Source organism: Canis lupus, chromosome 4 (genome assembly GCF_003254725.2).
Source record: "Canis lupus dingo isolate Sandy chromosome 4, ASM325472v2, whole genome shotgun sequence".
NCBI classification, from domain to species: domain Eukaryota; kingdom Metazoa; phylum Chordata; class Mammalia; order Carnivora; family Canidae; genus Canis; species Canis lupus.
The window spans coordinates 83,553,228-83,571,738 of NC_064246.1; the positions used below are offsets into that span (position 1 = coordinate 83,553,228).

The window sequence follows — 18,511 nt, forward strand, 5'->3', positions numbered from 1 at the left end:
TTTTTTGTTGTTGTTGTTTTTTGTGGGTTTTTTTTGTTGTTTGTTTGTTAGTTTTTACCATACTGCTCCCTATAATGCCAATTGTTCCTTGGAAATTTTGGTCTTACTAACTTTCCTTTCTTGAAACAGCCTTAGGAACTCAATTAAATTCTTTTTAATCAATCATTTTCTTACTTTTCTGGAAAGGTTCACGAAATCCAATGGGCCCCAAGCAATGTTATAAAGGTTTCTATTTATTGTGCAAGAGCTAAATTAGCTCAACTTCACGATAATGGAATTCTGTCATAGAATATGATTAGTTTTCTAGGAATAAAAAATAATCTTGTTTGTTCTATACCTATCTCAAATATTAGAGTTTTTGTTGGTTGTAAAGTTAGATGAGTTTTATTCTTCAGCACCCTCATCCTCAAACCCCAAATGTAGAGGGTAGTTAACCAGATGGTTTGGATAAAGTCAACTAGAGAGAGGTCAGTGTTGATTCTGTTTGCTGTTTCTGAGCTACTCGGTTTTATAAAATGGCATTGCCCAGGGGTCAGGATCATCAAGAAGTAAGGCCATGTAGGATGTCATTGTGGCATTTCTCTTAGAGTTTTTTCCAATTCTTTGATCACTGCACAATACAAGTTTCCAGTCTCAAAATAATCTGTATGCACAGAGTCTCATCTCACTCCCTGACCACCAAATATTTGTCTGCTATGAAATGTCAGAAATTCTTAAAAGGCATAGACTATGCCTGATAATATTCTGACATGAGGAAAAAGACAAAGTGTGGAAAAGTTTTCAGAATTCTCCTTCTGTTTCTGGACCTGAAATGGACTTTGAAGTGGGAATCAGTCGGTCAGGTGGGTGTGGCATGTTGATCAAGGAGGTGAATGAAATGTAGGTTTTGTCTAGAAAGAGTCTCCCAATCATGAAAATAAGCAGGAGCATGTTAATGTCTAGGGGAAACCAGGGAGGGAATAAGGAAGCAATTGGTATCAGCTCCTATCGTCTAAGACAGAAGTTAACTTTGGGCCACAAAAAGGAGTAAATATAAGCCAGGGCAGCTCCATTAGCTTTCTAGGCAAAAGGACCCAAGGTGATAGAATCAAAATAGTCTTACATGAGAAAATGGGGGTCAAAAAAAAAAAAAAAAAAAAAGAAAGGAGGAGAGGAGAAAAGGGGATGATGATGATGATGATAGAGGGTCACTAAGATGGAAAATTATATTGCTTAGCATTCATTGAGTATTTATAGTTCACCAAAACTTGATGTTATTTATATTTTGTTCACATAAGCAATAGCTATAATATCAAGCATGTCATGTCATGCATGTCATTCTTTACTGTTGTTGGCTTAAAGATAAATTGACATTCCTAACAGGAAAGTGATGGAAATGGAAGAAATCAACATATTGATGTAATAGGTCAATAGGTGTGAGGCAAGTAACTAAAAATATGGAAAGTAAAAAAAAAACATTGAGCCCAAAGCAGATAAAAAAGCACGAATAAAAATTGGATGAATTAAAAAAAAAAACAAAAACAAAACAAAACAAAACAAAACAAAAAAAAAATTGGATGAATTAGATAAAATAAGGGAATAATTACAGGGATAATACATATAGATTTCCCCTGAATGAAAATTATTATGGACAAAACCTAAACACCACATCTAGAAGGTATTACTGTTTGCTCTAATAAGCTCTGTGGAATAGTGAGAGGATCTCACAGTGTTTTTTTCTTTTTTTTTTTTAATTTCCTTTTTTCATCCTCAGAGAAAATGCATAAAACAACACTCTTGTCCTTAAGAGAGAAATATGCCTCCTTTATTTCCCCCAGGTGTGCTGCGGCAAAAAACCAGATGTGTTGACAAAGCAATTAGCCAAGTCATTGGAGTCACAACAGAGGGAATTAATTTAGAAAACAGAAACTTTTAAAGGTCCCTGAAAATCTCTCTGTTAATGTTAATTGCGTGTTGTGTTAGTTTTTCATAGGTGATTAGAAGTCAGGCCATTGACCTTATAGTTTATATAAAACACCACAGCAGCACCATATTTCCAGAATATAGTATTTTCAGTTATTGGGACCATGAAACTACTAGTCAGCATAAAAGTGAAAAGAAGTAGTAGTAAAATAATAGAGAATCGGTGACTTCATGGATGAATGACTTCCAAATACTATGTTTCACAATTTCCTTTCATTTGATCCCATATGTTCAAGGTAAAACATTGGTAAAATATCCTGGAGATGAGTTGCAATGCTTACTAATTATATACACATTGCTGAAAACGCCAAAGACGGAAACACTTTGTATAATTACTACTGTGTATGTTTTAAAGCTTGACATGGTTCTTTTTTATTGAAAAGACCCAAACACTCAAAAATGTCTAATAAAAAATGATATTATTGTCAAAATAAGAAGAAGGACCAAGAAAAAAATATATATTTTGTTTTACCCAACTTGTAACTGGAACGTAGACCGTGTTAACTCCAATTTCAATTTCGTGGTTTTAATCACAGCTTGATTCCACTAGATGTCAGCATCGTATAAGACTAGAAAATGCTGCCCTTAAAATCTCTTTGGCAGCTTTAACTGCTCAGATGAAACGAGTAAGCCCTACGTAAGCACGTGTGTGCGCTTACCTGCCATTTTAATACGTGCAACTGATTATCCTGACAGGTTACCTAGACTATTCTATGAATGGGTCCCTCTGAGAAGGTTTCTTTACCTGCTAATTAAAAATTTTGTCACCCCTACAAAATTGATACAAACTTGCCAATGCTCTGAAACCCTGTGCCCCATCTTCCCCGCCTTCTGTGTAAGTGCACCTCTTCATTTCTGATTTGTCCTCATTTCAGCCATTAGATTTCGAAACCAAGAAGGCATATACTTTTAAAGTGGAAGCCTCCAACCTTCACCTTGACCACAGATTTCACTCAGCCGGACCTTTTAAAGACACAGCCACAGTGAAGATCAGCGTGCTGGACGTGGAAGAGCCACCCGTTTTCAGCAAGCCACTCTACACCATGGAGGTTTATGAAGACACTCCAGTTGGGACCATCATTGGTGCTGTCACTGCACAAGACCTAGATGTGGGCAGCAGTGCTGTGAGGTGAGCAAAGGAAACGTTTTAGGTTCTGTGGGTCAGAGAAAGCAAATAACAAAACGAAAAACGCTCTATCCAAACCTGGGTGAATTGATTCAGTTTGGTGATGGGAGACTTGAAAGCGTGATAATACTGGATGAAAAGCTATGGGATTTAACCAAAAACATCTGCTGTCAGTCCCTGCGACCGGCTTTAGTAGCGCTGTGATGTTGGACGTGTCGCTCAAGCGAAACAATCTTAACTTTTTAATCCGTGATTAAATCTGTGTTCAATCTGTGATTTCCCATGATTAATGATACTACGCTACTTTCACAGGGCCTCAAATAGAGTAGACATGTAATACATTTTTCAATCCCTCCGAAATCTCTCTCACTAAAAGTTAGTGTTTGATAAAGATGGTTTTGCCATTTGGAATTTGCAGTTCATTGTTTTCACTGGCAGTTGTGTCCACTGATAAAAGCAGGTAGTGCCAGTCCTAGGGTAAGACGGATTATGGAATTGCTCAAAGCCCAGACTTTACAAAGAGCTCCTATTGATATAAGGATATAGGGTATGAGGGTACTGTGTAGGGAGGCCACAGAGCTGTCAACAGAGTCGAGAAAATAATCTCTGTCTTTCTTCCCACCCCAAACCCATACATTCCATTTGTACTACTACTTAAATAGGGTGGGAGGTGCCCCAGATCCTGCCACATATTTTGAGACTTGCTATTGATTCAACTATGTTTCTTCTGTATGGTTAAATTCCGTGCTAGCTGTCCACATCCAGCATATATATAGGAATGAGGCTGAAAAGAGAGACACACAGAGAGAGAGAGATTGATTGAAACGGGAGAGACAGAGAGACATATGTGATTTGTTCTGAATCTTCCACCGCAGTGCGGTTGAACCTTCATAAACAAAACCAGACCAAAGAAAAGTAGGCTTTTAATACAAAGACATTTTTGACATAGGGAAAATATATAGACACATATCTCATAAGATTTTATGCCATGGGGCAATAATAACAATTTAAAAAGGCTGAATGATTTAAATAATAAATCATTCAGTGGTTACCTCAATATATTCATAGCATATAGGAAAAATCCTAGGACAGGGCAGGAGAGCATGCAAGGTCTGCTCTTTGTATTCACCTGAATCCATCTCCCAAAGTCCATCTGGGTAATCCCCTTCTTGAAACATCTCGGTGGTCAAGAGAGAACTTTAAAAAAAGCACATTTGTCTTGGGAAAGAGAAGCAAAAAGGCAATTAATGAGTATCCCTACAGGTCAGGTCGAAGGCTGGCTAATTTACTCATTGGATTCAAGTTGTTGGTCTCTATGTCCACATTACAAAATGATATCCTTTCGGTTTAATTCCAGAAAACTATATTTATTACCAATCTTTGTAGGGGCATTCTCAAGAAATCAGCTCCATTGGTAGTTATTATATATTAACCCGTTATCATTCATCAATCCTATACTTGAGGCCCTGGGTGTGCTGCTGATAATCATGAAAGTGGAAAATGCCTGGTGAGTAGATTTACAGGTAATTTCAAGAGTATAAACAGTTACAGAAGAAATATGGAGGGCTGTAAAGAAAGTAATAAGAAGGTAAATAAATATGGATTGAAACTCTCTATAGTTCAATAACTGAGAATTTTGGAACACAGTGAAATACGATACCTAGAGAACATGCTAAGTTGTTTAATTTACTGTGCATTCAACTTTGAAGACTGAGAGAAGCATGATAGAGTCAAAATATTAATAAAATGTGATTTTAATGCAATACATTAAAAAAATAATTCAGGGAGTTTATTAGTAAAACTACCACCTGGTGAAGGTAAGGTGAGGGTTACAGACTTCCAGATATAACATCATGTCTAGAGTGAAGACCCTCGTGTGAGGAATAAAGGAAGCCTGCGTCTTAGAGATACTCTTGAACTACAGGACTGATTTTTGGGGGTGGTGAGGGAGGTGGTATTACTGTCACAGCAGCTCGTGTCTAACAAGACCTACTTTATGTGGAATAAAGTAACATCCCCAGTCTTACTTCTAATGGATAGCAGCCTGACTCGCCAAAGCTGTAGACACAGATGGATCTAATTGATCCCCGGGAGGGGTTGTCAAAAGACAGAGCTGCTTTTGAATCGGCATGAAAGCTGTCTTACTTCCATGTCCTTGGAGTAGACAATAAGCTTGAATCATGTCAGTTGAGGAAACATGGGGTATGAATTACCTTTTTTTTTTGTTTGTTTGAAAACATGTTTGTTCACTTAAGAATGATAGTAAAACTATGTTGTGAAAAATAAGCATCAAAAAGTGAAATTACTTGACATGTTCAGGTACGCTCTCTGCTTGGTTTTCTTTTGCTTAACTGTCTTTTCACAGGGCTGCTGTGCGAGGTAGTAATGTAGGGCTCTGTTCTGCCATCCCAGTGGGTATTTATTAATATTATTATTTTATCATCACTGAGCCACAGCAAAGAAGCAGAGTGCAATGGCATTCAGCAAAGACTGAAGCAAGGTGGAAGAAAGATTCCGTTACGAGTGATGACTCCTCATGCGGTTGACCTTTGAACGGTGTGGGAGTCAGGGGCGCTGGCCCTCTGCAGTGGAAAATCCCCATATAATGTGACCCTCCCCCGAATCTTACTACTAAGAGCCTACTGTTGACCAGAAGCCTAATGGATAATGAAAACAGCCGTTGGACACGTATTTTCTATGATAGATGTACTATATGCTGTAGTCTTACAAGAAGGTAAGCCAGAGAAATAAACATGTTATGAGGAGAATCCTAAGGAAGATAAAATAAATTTATAATACTGTACTGTATCGAAGAAGACCCACGTGTAAGTGGACCTGCATAGTTCCAACCTGTGCTGTTCACACAGAGGATTTTTAGAGTGGCGAAAATACCCTGTATGATGTTACAATGAATTGAGATGTTGGGTGAGTTGGGTGAGTAGACAAATAAGCTATGGTACATCCAGGCAAGACAGTATTTAGCACCTCAAGAACAGTGACCTAAGGACGCCTGGGGGCTCAGGGGTTGCACATCTGCTTTTGGCTCAGGTCGTGATCCAGGGATCCTGGGATTGAGTCCCACATCAGACTCCCCACAGGGAGCCTGTTTCTCCCTCTGCCTGTGTCTCTGCCTCTCTCTCTGTGTCTCTCATGAGTAAGTAAATACAATCTTAAAAAAAAATATAAATAAAAAGAAATGACCTAGTAAGCCATGAAAAGATATCTATGTTATTTATGGAGGTTTATGTTACTATGTATGTTACATAGGAGAAAGATGCCAATCCGGAGTGTTTACAGGCTGTAGGACTCCAACCATATGACATTCTGGAGAAGTTAAACTAGGGAGCCAGTAAATAGATCGGTGGCTTCCAGAGCTTGGCAGGGGTGAGGGTGGGGGAAAGATGAAAGAGCACAGAGGATTTTAGGTGTTGCCTTTCTTTAATATTGTCAACTACAGGGTGGATCCTGTTGTGAGGAAGAGATTCTGATGGGTGAGTGACTTGAGAAGATCATGTCTGACCCTTGTATATATACTCAGTTATCTCATTGGGAGGAGCTTCTTCTGAGTTTCTGGCTAATGGTACCCACAGAGATCAAGGAGAGATTGCAGATAGGCAAATCCAGTCATTGATAAACATACGAATTCAGATACGGCATTAAGTGGTATTTGGCTCAGAACTGGCATTAGGCAATCTGGAAATGAGATTCACTGAACTCAACTTTTCTCTTTACCTTTGCTCACACAATTCTATTCCCTCCATTCCCTCTATAGTTTCTCACCTTCTATTTCATCGCCTTCATCCTAGACTTGTGCCATCTTAGGTGGCGAAGCCATAGGTATACTTGTCACCTATTCTAACTCACTTCTTCCTCCAAATATTGTGTTTTTCTTATCTTTTATATTCACTAAAGACATCAGCCATATTGAAACTCTATCATTTTTGCTTATTTGAATGAATACGTATTCACTTTTTGACCACCGTCCCCAAAATGCAGAAAAATGAAAAGATTCTTGAGAGTTGGGGATATTTCCTTGTTCTCTCACATTCTACATGCAGAGTTTAATTTTATTTTAATGTTCTCTTGATATATTTATCCTAATATATAATGAAATATAGAATGTATATGTATCTGTGCATTTGTATTTTTTTCAAATTGACCATAAGCAGATCTGTTCTATGAATATAATAGGTTTTGGGTGCCTGTGTGGCTCAGTTGGTTAAGTGACTGACTCTTGATTTCAGCTCAGGTCATGATTTCAGGGTCCTGGGATTGAGCTCCAGTCAGGTTCTGCACTCAGTGGGGAGTCTGCTCAAGCATTCTCTCCCTCCCTCTCCTTCTTCCCCTCTCCCCCCTATTTCTCTCTCTGAAATAAATAAATAAATATAAATAAATAAATATATAAATATAAATTTAAATGTAAAATTGAATAATTTATAAAATATTAAATAATTTATAAAATATAAATTTATTATTTTTTTATTTTTTTAAAGATTTTATTTTATCTATTCATGAGAGACACACACAGAGAGAGAGAGAGAGAGGCAGAGACACAGGCACAGGGAGAAGCAGGTTCCAACCCGACATGGGACTTGATCCTGGGTCTCCAGGATCACACCCTAGGCTGAAGGCAGCGCTAAACCGCTGAGCCACCGGGGCTGCCCATAAAATATAAATTTAAATATAAATATAATATATATATATATATATAAATTTGTTCTTTTTGTTTTTAAAGGTTTGAAGACCTGGGTATTTAGGGCTTAATCTATGCTATCTTAGTACAATACAGTCAAGAGCATACTTTCTCTCTCTCTCTCTCTCTTTTTTTTTTCTCTTTTAGTAAATGGTTTCTAAGTTCCATAACTTCTATAAATGGAAATAATGGAAGCTAACTGTCATCAGTACATTTGCAAGTAGAAGTCATACAAAACTCAACTTTGCACAAATAATTCTCTTGAGGATCCTAAACATATCACAGTAATAGTAAAAAAAAGTTAAATAGGGCCAACTCCCCAGGTATAAATGCATTAGGCTGCTACTGTAGTGTCTAAACTCCACACTTCCTTTTTACTTGATCCCTAAGTTTCTCTGAAATAATCCATACTATCGGGTTCCATCTGCTTTTCCTTCCCATGTCTACCATTTGTACACAGTATCTCTATTTTTTTTTCATTTAATATGTTTTGTATGGTTCATGACATTATTTCCCCTGAATCCTTCAAATGATCTAAATGTTGACTGTATATCTTTTAGTGGTGCTTAGTCCTAGGTATTGTTAATAGTTGATTGACTTCACTTAGAATTAATAAAGTAATTAGTGAAAGATAGTTTCTGATAAAGAGACTACCACACTATTTCTTTTTCTTAAAGTGATCTTTAAAAATGCTTCCTGTGGAAGCATTGAGAGTAGAGTTCAGGTTCTCATTTTGTGTAGCTCAAATCACTCTTTCGTATTCTAGTTTTTATTATTTAGCAGAGAGCAAACTAATTTTATATTATGGCCTGTTTTCTTAGAAAATACTGAAGATTCAGATAGCAATGGGGAGATAACATTTTATCCGTAAGGTCATATAAAATATTCATTAAGATAAAACAGTTAATCCTTTTTGAGTACTGCTTACCTTACTTATCTCTTTCCTTTAGCATTCGTAATGTGGATTTTAATATATACATTTGCAAAAGACACATCTGATAAAGGACTTTTCTCCCAAACATACAAGAATTCTTTAAAGTCAGGATGAAGGAGATGAAATAGAGGGTGAGAAACTATTTTAATTGAAGGTATTGGAATTACGTGACCAAAGGTAAAGAGAAAAATTGAGTTTTAGTGACTTTCCCTTTAGATTTCTTAATGCTAGTTTTAAGTTGTGCAACTTATCAGTGACTTGATTTGTATGTCTGTAATCTCTCCTTGATCTGCTTGGGTAGCCATTAGTCAGAAACTCCTCAGAAGGTCCCCTCAGTGAGACAGTTGAGTATATATTATCTTCAGACATGCTCTTATCCAATTATCCATCCATCAGAATCTTCCATTTACAATGGGATCTGTTCTGTAGCTGACAATATTTAAGAAACACGACACCTTTCTTAGCAGTACCTGCTTATTTTGATTGCAATGGAAATGAAGGAAGCATTTCCTCTAAATTGACACCAATGGAATGATTAAGAATAATTCATTTGAGATGTTGTTGGTCAAGAACTTAACTTGCTATGAAGAATGAGAAGATCCTTTGTGAATAAACTCGTTTTGCTTTTTTCCTCAAATGGCCGATCCATTGACAATCTGTAAAAAAGGAGCAACTGCAAAGGACATGTACCAAATGGACAGGTGTTTATTTGCTTTTGTGGCAATTAACTGTCAACATATAGGTGACGTCATAATAACTAATTTGTTCCTGGCTTTGAGCTGAGCACTTCGGCCAGATTTGTTTCAGCATCACAACTGACATCATTTTACAGAGGGAGAAACTGAAGTTTAGGAAGATCCAATTATGTCTTTAGTTAGACTGAGAATAGGATTTAACCATAAGCAACCAGATTCTAAAAGTCAAACTAATTGCTCCCCGAGTTCTTTTGTTTTACGTATATTTTGCTTATGCATTAAGAGATATTTGAGGTTTTTTTTAAGATTTTTTTTTTTTTTTTTTTTATTCATGAGAGAGGCAGAGACATGGGCAGAGGAAGAAGCAGGCTCCATGCAGGGAGCCTGATGTGGGATTTGATCCTGGGACTCCAGGATCATGCCCTGGGGTGAAGCAGGTGCTACTCCTCTAAGCCACCCAGGGATCCCCCAAGTTCTTTAGTGTAATTGAGATACTCACCCAAGTTTTTGAGTTGCTTTTTAATTTTAAGATTGTTGAAAATATAATTAAATTCCAGAGTTTTCAGTAGCTTATTAAACAAAATTGATAAAAAGTCAAAACAGGTCAGTAAAAATGTACCATATTTAATTCCTTAAAATATGATAATTGTGGACCTTATTATATACTTGAAAGTATTCTGAACATTTCACATGTTTCCCTGATTTGAACCTTCCAACAACTTTAACTAAATCTGAAAACTGTTTAATTGAACTATGACATTTCTCAGGCTGGGAAAACAAAACCAAATTATACAGTTGTTTTATTAATATTTTTGGGGGTATGTATGGAAATAAAATCTTATTATTTGAGATTCAGTAGCCTTTATTGTCCTGGACAACCACAAAGTTCTTATAAAGTTTAGAAATAACTAAGGGTTTATTGATAAAATTCAGTGGATCTGTGATACAGACTTACAGGTCTAATTTTTATTTGGAATGGATCTTGACATCAATGATGAGCCTTTATTTTTTATTTTTATTTTTTTGAGCTTTTATTTTTAAACAAATTTAATATTATTCTAGTTATTTGCTGAAGGAAATCTCAACGGCTAAGTGTCCACATAGCTAGGATGATAAAGTATTTTGAAGGCTTCCTATTGTTTCATGTTAAGTCCTCAAAATGACAAAACATCCAAGTTATATAAAGAATTATAAAATTATATATATACATATATATATAAAGTATATAAAAAGAATTATGTATTCTTTATAACTGACTTTTTGAGTTTACCTTTGCTGGTTCCAGTTCTTTGCTTTAACTGAAATGCAAAGGATTCCCCCATGTAAGTTACATACATTTTATAGCCCATTCACTTCTATGATTTCTTTAATTGCTTTTGGAAAATAGCTGTTCCTCACCTTTATTCGAAATTTCATATTATTTTGATTTTTCAAAAAGATCAGTTACTTTAAATATATCATAGATATGAAACCCTCTCTTTAGAAAATATTATAAGACTGTTCGATGACTTGGGGCATCTGGGTAGCACTGTCGGACACTGTTTTCAGCTCAGGTCATGATCTCAGAGTTGTGAGATCGAGCCCTATGTTGGGTTCCATGCTCAGCACAGAGTCTGCTTAAGACTTTCCCTCTGCCCCCCCACCCTACCCCAGCTTGCACACTCACCCTCTCTCTCTCTCAAATAACCGAATCAATCTTAAAAAAAAGAAGAGTATTTGATGAGTTAGAATGAAATCTTCAGAGTGTAAATGAGCCAAAGAGTAAACAAATTGCGAGGGAGATAGGAAGCTGTTATTAGAAAGAGAGGGAAATAGGGCCACCTGGGTAGCTCAGTGGTTGAGCGCCTGCCTTCAGCTCAGGTTGTGATCCTGGGGTCCTGGGATCGAGTCCCGCTTCGGTCTCCCCGCGGGGAGCCTGCTTCTCCTTCTGCCTGTGTCTCTGCCTCTCTCTGTCTCTCATGAATCAATAAATAAAAATCTTTAATTTTTTTTTTTTTACAAAGAAAGGGAAATAAAAGCTGTTTTCTAATGTGGTGCCTATATTTGGGTCTTAAATGGTAAATGACTCTAGTTAAAATGGTACCTTTCTTCAGAGACATTTGGCCACAGCTAGTAGGGAGAGTGAATAAATCCAACTGTGACCTCAAACAAAAGGCATTTGATTCAGTTCAAAGGAGTAGTTATGTTGCTCATACCTGAAAAATACTTCAGAATTAACATGCTTGAATAATCAAAGATACAAAATAAATAATTCCGTGCTTGAAACGTGATCAGGCCATGATTAACAACAACAGGTGGAGGTTCTCATGAAATAATACAATTCATACATAAAGTACAAAATGCTAGGAACAGAACAACAAACTTGGTGAAGAATCCTTCCTACTCTCTAGAAACTTTCTGTGTCATTAACAAAAGAAAATACAATTATTTTGCTATTCTAATTTGAGAGAGACTGTAAATGCCAATTAAAACCTATAAATAAGATAAAAGAAGTAAGAAGATAGAATTTTGTAACAAGGAAGCAAGAAAACTGCCTGCAGGGATTTGGCAAAAACAGGAGCCAAGGCGTGATCACGTTATTTGTTTATTTAGTCGTGCGGTACTGTCCTGGGTTATAACACATGAGAAAACTGAGACTACCTGTTTAATATTGAAGCTCTTAACTTTGGAACCCAAATTAGATCAATATTTGCCTAAACTTGACTTTCTTCCCACTACAGCAGGCTGCTTCGGAGTTTCTGAGAAATAAACCAAAGTCTGGGTATAAAATTTTGGGGGAAGATAGAGTTGGCATCCAGGTATATAAAAAGATATAAAGTCAGAAGATCATATATGGCTATTTAAAAATGACTTTATAAATGAGAAAATTTGGGGGAGCCTGGGTGGCTCAGTCAGTTGCGCATCTGGCTTCCGCTCAGGTCACGATCTCGGGTCATGGGCTGGAGCCACCTTTGCAGCTCTGAGCTCAGTGGAGTCTGCTCCTCCCTCTCCCTCTCTCTTTGCCCCACCCCTCCTCATGCTCTCTTTGTCTCTCTCTTGAAGAAATAAATAGAATCATTTTTTCTAAAAACAGAAAATCTTAAGTAACCTGGAGGGAAATAAAAGTACAGCTACTATAATTTTAATAAACTGTAGATTATGGTGTATTTACCTTTCTTTAAAGATGTGTTTTAATCATATTATGATTGAATATGGAAATGGAAATTTTTTTCCATTTTTTCCCAAATGGAAAATCTGAAGACAAAAGGGTTATGCCTTTTTTCAATCATAAATTTATAAAATGTTTAGTTTCACTTCAAATAAACAAGCGAAACTTTCTAAACTACCTAAGATACAACTTTTAATCTTACTAAGAGGAAAGTTAGAATGAGGAGGAGGATTAAGAAAAAAAAAAAAAAAAAAACCCGAGAGGAACTAATAGGAAACTAGCAACTACTATTTAGGATTTCGAGAGAAATGTTGAGATTTCTAAGAAAAAATGTAATTTTGATTCTTGATGAAGCAATTCTAATCTACGTGTTGCTGTATGTGGCTTAGGTTCTCAATAAAATGTTTATGGAAATAAATTTAACTGAATTTACTTTCACTTAATTATCTTTCCCAAGACGACAAATTTAAAAAACAAAACGATAACAAAAAACAACCAGTGACTAAGAGAAGAGAGAGGGAAGAAATTTTGATTATTTCACATTAACAAAAGAACATTTCCTACCTTGACCTGAATCATTACTCCCCCGTCTTTATTGCTTAAGGAATGAGATGTAATACTTTTAGAGTAACTCGGTACCATCAAGTACTTTTTATAAAATGTGTTTGAGAATTTAGCTTTTCCATTAACTGTGAGAAAGTTATTAGGCAAATTAAAAGACACAATTTTAAGGAGAATGCTTACCTAATGAAGAGAAGAAAACTTTTTAAGGCATTTCCAAAAACTCATTTGCAGAAAAGTAATAAAATTGTACTCTGTCAAGTGGTCTGCACAGATTAGGTTAATGCTTTAATTTTTTTTATTTCTATTCAATTGTTAAAACAGGTTTCTTAGCAACAGTGGCTGCATACTCACATGAACTATACATGTTTCGTTAAATATAGATCATAAACACCTTTTTAAAAAATTTAAATCTCACCTACTCGCCGAGGAAGGGTAAGATGATTCAAATTCTGTATTTCAGAGTTTTGCCCATTTACACTGGTGAGTGAGGCAAATTAGACCGTCCATATTTTGCTGTTGTGATTAATCAAAATTAAAATATCACCGTACGCTTAGATTGGCTGGGGACTGTGGCAAACCTGAAGCCAACGCGTGAGCTATGCTCTGGGAGGGTCCACCTCTGGAAGATGATCTACACATTTTAGCACAGGGGTCATGTCTTCTCTGAAAACATCTAGGAAATATAGGAGCAGTTCCATTTTCATTTGCATTGATGGTCATTTCTTAATTGCTATCTTAGGCAAAACATCACAGTTTAAAGTGGTGCTGGGGGCCCCTGGGTGGCTCAGTGGTTGAGTGTCTGCCTTCAGCTCAGGGCGTGACCCTGAGGTCCTGGGCTCAAGTCCCGCATCGGGCTCCCTACAGGGACCCAGCCTCTCCCTCTGCCTGTGTCGCTGCCTCTCTCTCTGTGTCTCTCAGGAATAAACAAATAAAATCTTAAAAAAAAAAAATTCTCATAATGATCACATCCAGAGAAGGGGGTTGCCAAAGCATCAGGAGGTGATAGAGCTCAAGATTAGATGCTAGATAATAGTGAATGAGGGACAAACAAAAACACTGTTGCGTGAAATAGGGCCCAGCTGTTTGTGGTGTGGGTTTTAGGGGTTTGTGTGGGAGCTTTGCAGTCCAGGTATCTTAACGTGGCTTTTTGAAGCACGTGGATTGACTAACTTCACAGTGAACAACCAGACCCCTTTGTCTGGCCTGGGGATTTAGAGAGGTCGCTGTCCTCATGTCTTCTGCTTGTGTTGACTTCACTGTGATTCCCAGGCTAGAGTAACTGTGCTAAATGTATTGCTCATTGAGCCTTTTGGGAAACAGAGCCCTTGCACATAAAATGTTCTATTTAAAACTGGTAAGACTGAATGATGATAATTGTATGGGAAACATCACGACCTAGTTCAAGTATCAGCTCTATAACTTTCCAACTATGTGAACTGAGGCAGATTCCTGAACATTTCGACGCTTCTGTTTTCTCACAGGTAAAATGGGGAGATGAAAAATACATATTTTTAGGGCTTTGGTGGGGCTTTAATAAGGTAATACATGTAAGCATGTAGAACAGTGTCCGGTACATGCTAAGATTTCAAAATGTTTATTACTATGATGGAAAATGTGTGTTGGAAAAAGATTTTTTTCCACTCTATCTACTACATAAAGATTTATACAAATTCAAATTTTTTTAATTAATTTTCTTGGGTTATTTTAGTCCAGTTTTTTTTTTTCCCCCACTCTATTACATAAAGATTTATACAAATTCAATTTTTTTTAAATTAATTTTCTTGGGTTATTTTAGTTTAGTCCAGCCGCTTCACATAAAGAAGGTAACATCTATTATTATCAAAAGGGTTCCCTAATAAAGAGGATAAAGAGACAATATTAGCCCACTTCACTATTTTGTTGTTGTTATTTACAAAGTTGTCTGATACGCAGAGTAATAAAACAACCGTGGCTCTTTTCTATGTGTTTGAGGGAAATACTTCTGTACAATTGCCACATTGTTGATTGCAAAATTGCCCCTTAGTTTTCATAATATGATTTTTATTTTTTTCCTCTCTATGGAAAGAAACATTCGACCTGTGTTCTGGCCTGAGTGACTGTCTCCAGATGTCCCCCCCTCCCCAACTGCCCTTCCCACAGCCACCACCAAGGAATCTTTTACTGCTTGGAAAAGTTTTAATATTCAGGAGGTTAAGGAAACCCATGGTCAGCTTTAGAATTTTAGTCTCTGCTGAGCTTTCAAGGTGTCAAGACCCTAAAATAATATGAACAGCAGGAGTACTAAATCTTTTATTATTTCCAGTTTCCCCTTGAGCATACTGACTTTGCAATAAAGAAGCTGTCATTTACACCCTTCTTTATTGCCAGGTGGGTAAGAGCTACAGGGAGAGAAATCAGGAGCTGTGTCAGGTTAGCCTGACTGCCATTATGATTCATGTGTAATCATTGCACATTTGCATCTCCTCTTTTTACACACAGGTACTTCATAGATTGGAAGAGTGATGGGGACAGCTACTTTACAATAGACGGAACTGAAGGAACCATCGCCACTAATGAACTACTAGACAGAGAAAGCACCGCGCAGTACAATTTCTCCATAATTGCGAGTAAAGTTAGTAAGTATGGTGTGGACAGGATCAATGTTGCACTGCGGGTCCTTGGACTGAACACTCGTAGACGAGTCCCTGCTGAGGTGTTTTTCAGTTTTGGCCTGAGAGCTGAGTGGTCTCCTGGGGGAACTCAGAAACCCGTTCCTTCTCCTCGCAGCCGCAGTCCAGGGGAATGGTGACAGCTGCCAGGGAGCCCTGTGTGCAGGCCCGCGCGATGGCTCGCAGGGCAGGTCTCGGGTGACCTCATCCCTTGCCACGCGGTCCCCCCAAGTATGCACCGCGTTCCAACTCCTCTTGCACGCCCACAGCCCTGTGCGTGTGACACTGGGAGCTTCAGAGGCCGGGCGGGAGGGACTGATGCTGACACAGAACGGCTCATTCTGAAATATTTTCTGAAACGAATGAGAGCATTTTAAAGATCGCCCCTCTTCCTTCCCTCTCCTTTTCTTCGAATGTAATTTGAATGTTTTGCTCTTTATCATTTATTTATTTATTTATTTATTTATTTATTTATTTATTTTTCATGAATGCCACTGCAGGAGCTTTAAGTGCTGTTCTTTAAGGAGCCGCTCAGAACCGATAGGATTGTTAGAACTGATCCCTTGTGTTGATTTCTGCTTGGTCCAGAAGAGAATCCTCTAGACGGAGAGTGACATAGGTCTTATATGTTCGGAGGGACAATCGGGGATACTCTCAGTTTCCTAAGGTGATAGATTCGGGGGAGAATGGTGACATTTGGTCATCAGCCTGGTTCTTTGCACAACGAAGTGCATCTCCCCATCCATCTGCTGATGGTCTCTTGCGAAATCCCTTCTGAGTATTTTTCCTTTTGTTTCCTTCTCATTTTATTTGGTTCATCTGGTACAAACACTCTGGCAGCTAATTTCATGTTTCCACGTAGGTAGGGAAGAGCTAACTGTGAGTGTATCTGTTGAAGGGTTTCGTTCAGTCTCAACCGAGTGGGATGTAAATATGAAACAGTTTTGTTTATCTTCAGCAATTGCTTCCAAACATGAGTAGTCAAACACCTATTCCCAGGTCTTAATGATCTCTTCGGCTGATTTCATTGCTTTTTGGTTATTCTAAGGGTAGGACAACATAAAAGAACTTGCAGCTTCCACGTTGTTTATTGGAACCTTGACCTCTCATGTGAGTAAAGTGACGGCCCTGCGGCTTCCATACTAGAGAGGTGACACACTGATGGTTGTGGTCACGTTGACCATCCCAGTTCAGCTCGGCCTTCCTGGCACACCTGCCATGTGTGCGCGGAACTGTGTTGGATTGGAATCCCTAGGCCAGGCCATTTGCTGGCTTAATACCACCATGTGGCCTCCACCAATGCCACATGAAATGGAACGTGCACCCAGAGCAATCCTGCCCACATGCTTGACTCACGACGTCGTGAGAAAGACTTAAATAGTCATTAGTCCAAGCAATTTTGAGGTCATTTGTTGTGTTACGCAGCAATAGATGACTGCAGAACTCAATGACACTGTAAGCTGGAACTGTGACCCCTCGCTTGTGGGGGTACAGATTCTCCAGCCTGTTAGAATGGCAGAGACAAGTGGGAAATGCAAATACGTCAGTCTCTCTTAATCTGCCCCCATGTACTACTCCATTCCTTGCCATTGCTTCTAAGGCTAAAGTGGACTGGCAGTAAAGGCAGTTGCCCAAACATTGTCTTCTCAAGTGATCTCTGAGTTATTTGATGTGGGGGGCTCTGGGTATCCCACCTGCATGGGAACTGGATACGGGTACCAAAACAGTAGACCTTCCAACTTCTTAACCCCAGGATCCCCTCATATAGAGGACAGTCTTCCTGGGTGAGTGTGTAGCAGGATTTCTCAATTTTAGCTCCTGTTGTGCCCCTTGACCCTGAGGAAATTCACACGTCCTTGTCCCACTGAACAGGTACTTCACAGGTTGCTCTTCTCCTCAGTGGTTTCTCTGTCTTGCCATAACCTTCCAAATCTGCCCTCTGTGCTCACTTAGGCTCTGATAGAAGATCATCCAGTCAGCTGCCTAAGCAGATATGTCATCAGGAGAACAGAATGCCAATCTTTTTAGAGGACATCTGTTTTCTTTATGGTATTTTCCTGGTCTCCTTTCACACTTGGCATCTTTCCCCCCTTCTGCACTGCTTCCTATTACAATTATATTTGTTGCTCTTTATTCCTTTCATGTCAACTTTCAATTATTTCACTCATCCTGAATGTTGGGGAATAGCTTAGCCACCGTATTGTAATTAGAAAATAAACTTTGGTTTTCTAAGATCTTTGGCAAGTGTGGTGAAAATAAATTAAGTTATAGAATATAAGACCTCCTTGAACCATTCACTCTAATGACCTGTACATAGCAAATGACAACTAAGCAGAGGGTAGTCTCTTCAAATAACGTATTTGTCACAGACATATTGATCATAATAAAAGAAATTATTAAAAACTATCTAATCTTACCTAAGCCTATTCATGCATGCACAAAAAAAAGTGCATATTTTTTTTGAAATAGGAATAGGAGGCTTCCATATCTTGAGTTAGATGAAAGCCTGCAGACATCCATTAGTAACCTGTAGCTCTGGAAGATCTCCTTCTCCCCAATGGTTATGTAGGCCACACAAACCAGCATCACGGTGTGAGGGTACTTGCAGTAGCTACTCTGATCCCTCCAATAAGAGACTTGCACTTCAACCACTTAGAAAATGGAAGGAGGGTATGCACTTTTGCAGTGGAAGCAAGTGTCACTGATCCTAAATTTTAGACTTTTCATGTTTAGAAAAATCT

General features: G+C 38.0%; 1 protein-coding gene across 3 annotated transcripts in view; it reads left to right on the forward strand.

Moving 5' to 3' along the window:
• The window catches only part of CDH12 (cadherin 12), a 963,430-nt gene that overhangs the window by 911,268 nt on the left and 33,651 nt on the right, over window positions 1-18,511 (forward strand). For all 3 annotated transcript variants that reach the window (XM_035714925.2, XM_025436284.3, XM_025436285.3), the window contains 2 exons: window positions 2,838-3,091; window positions 15,601-15,737. In XM_035714925.2, coding sequence (XP_035570818.1) covers window positions 2,838-3,091; window positions 15,601-15,737 — 391 coding nt within the window. The remainder of the gene's footprint in view (window positions 1-2,837; window positions 3,092-15,600; window positions 15,738-18,511) is intronic.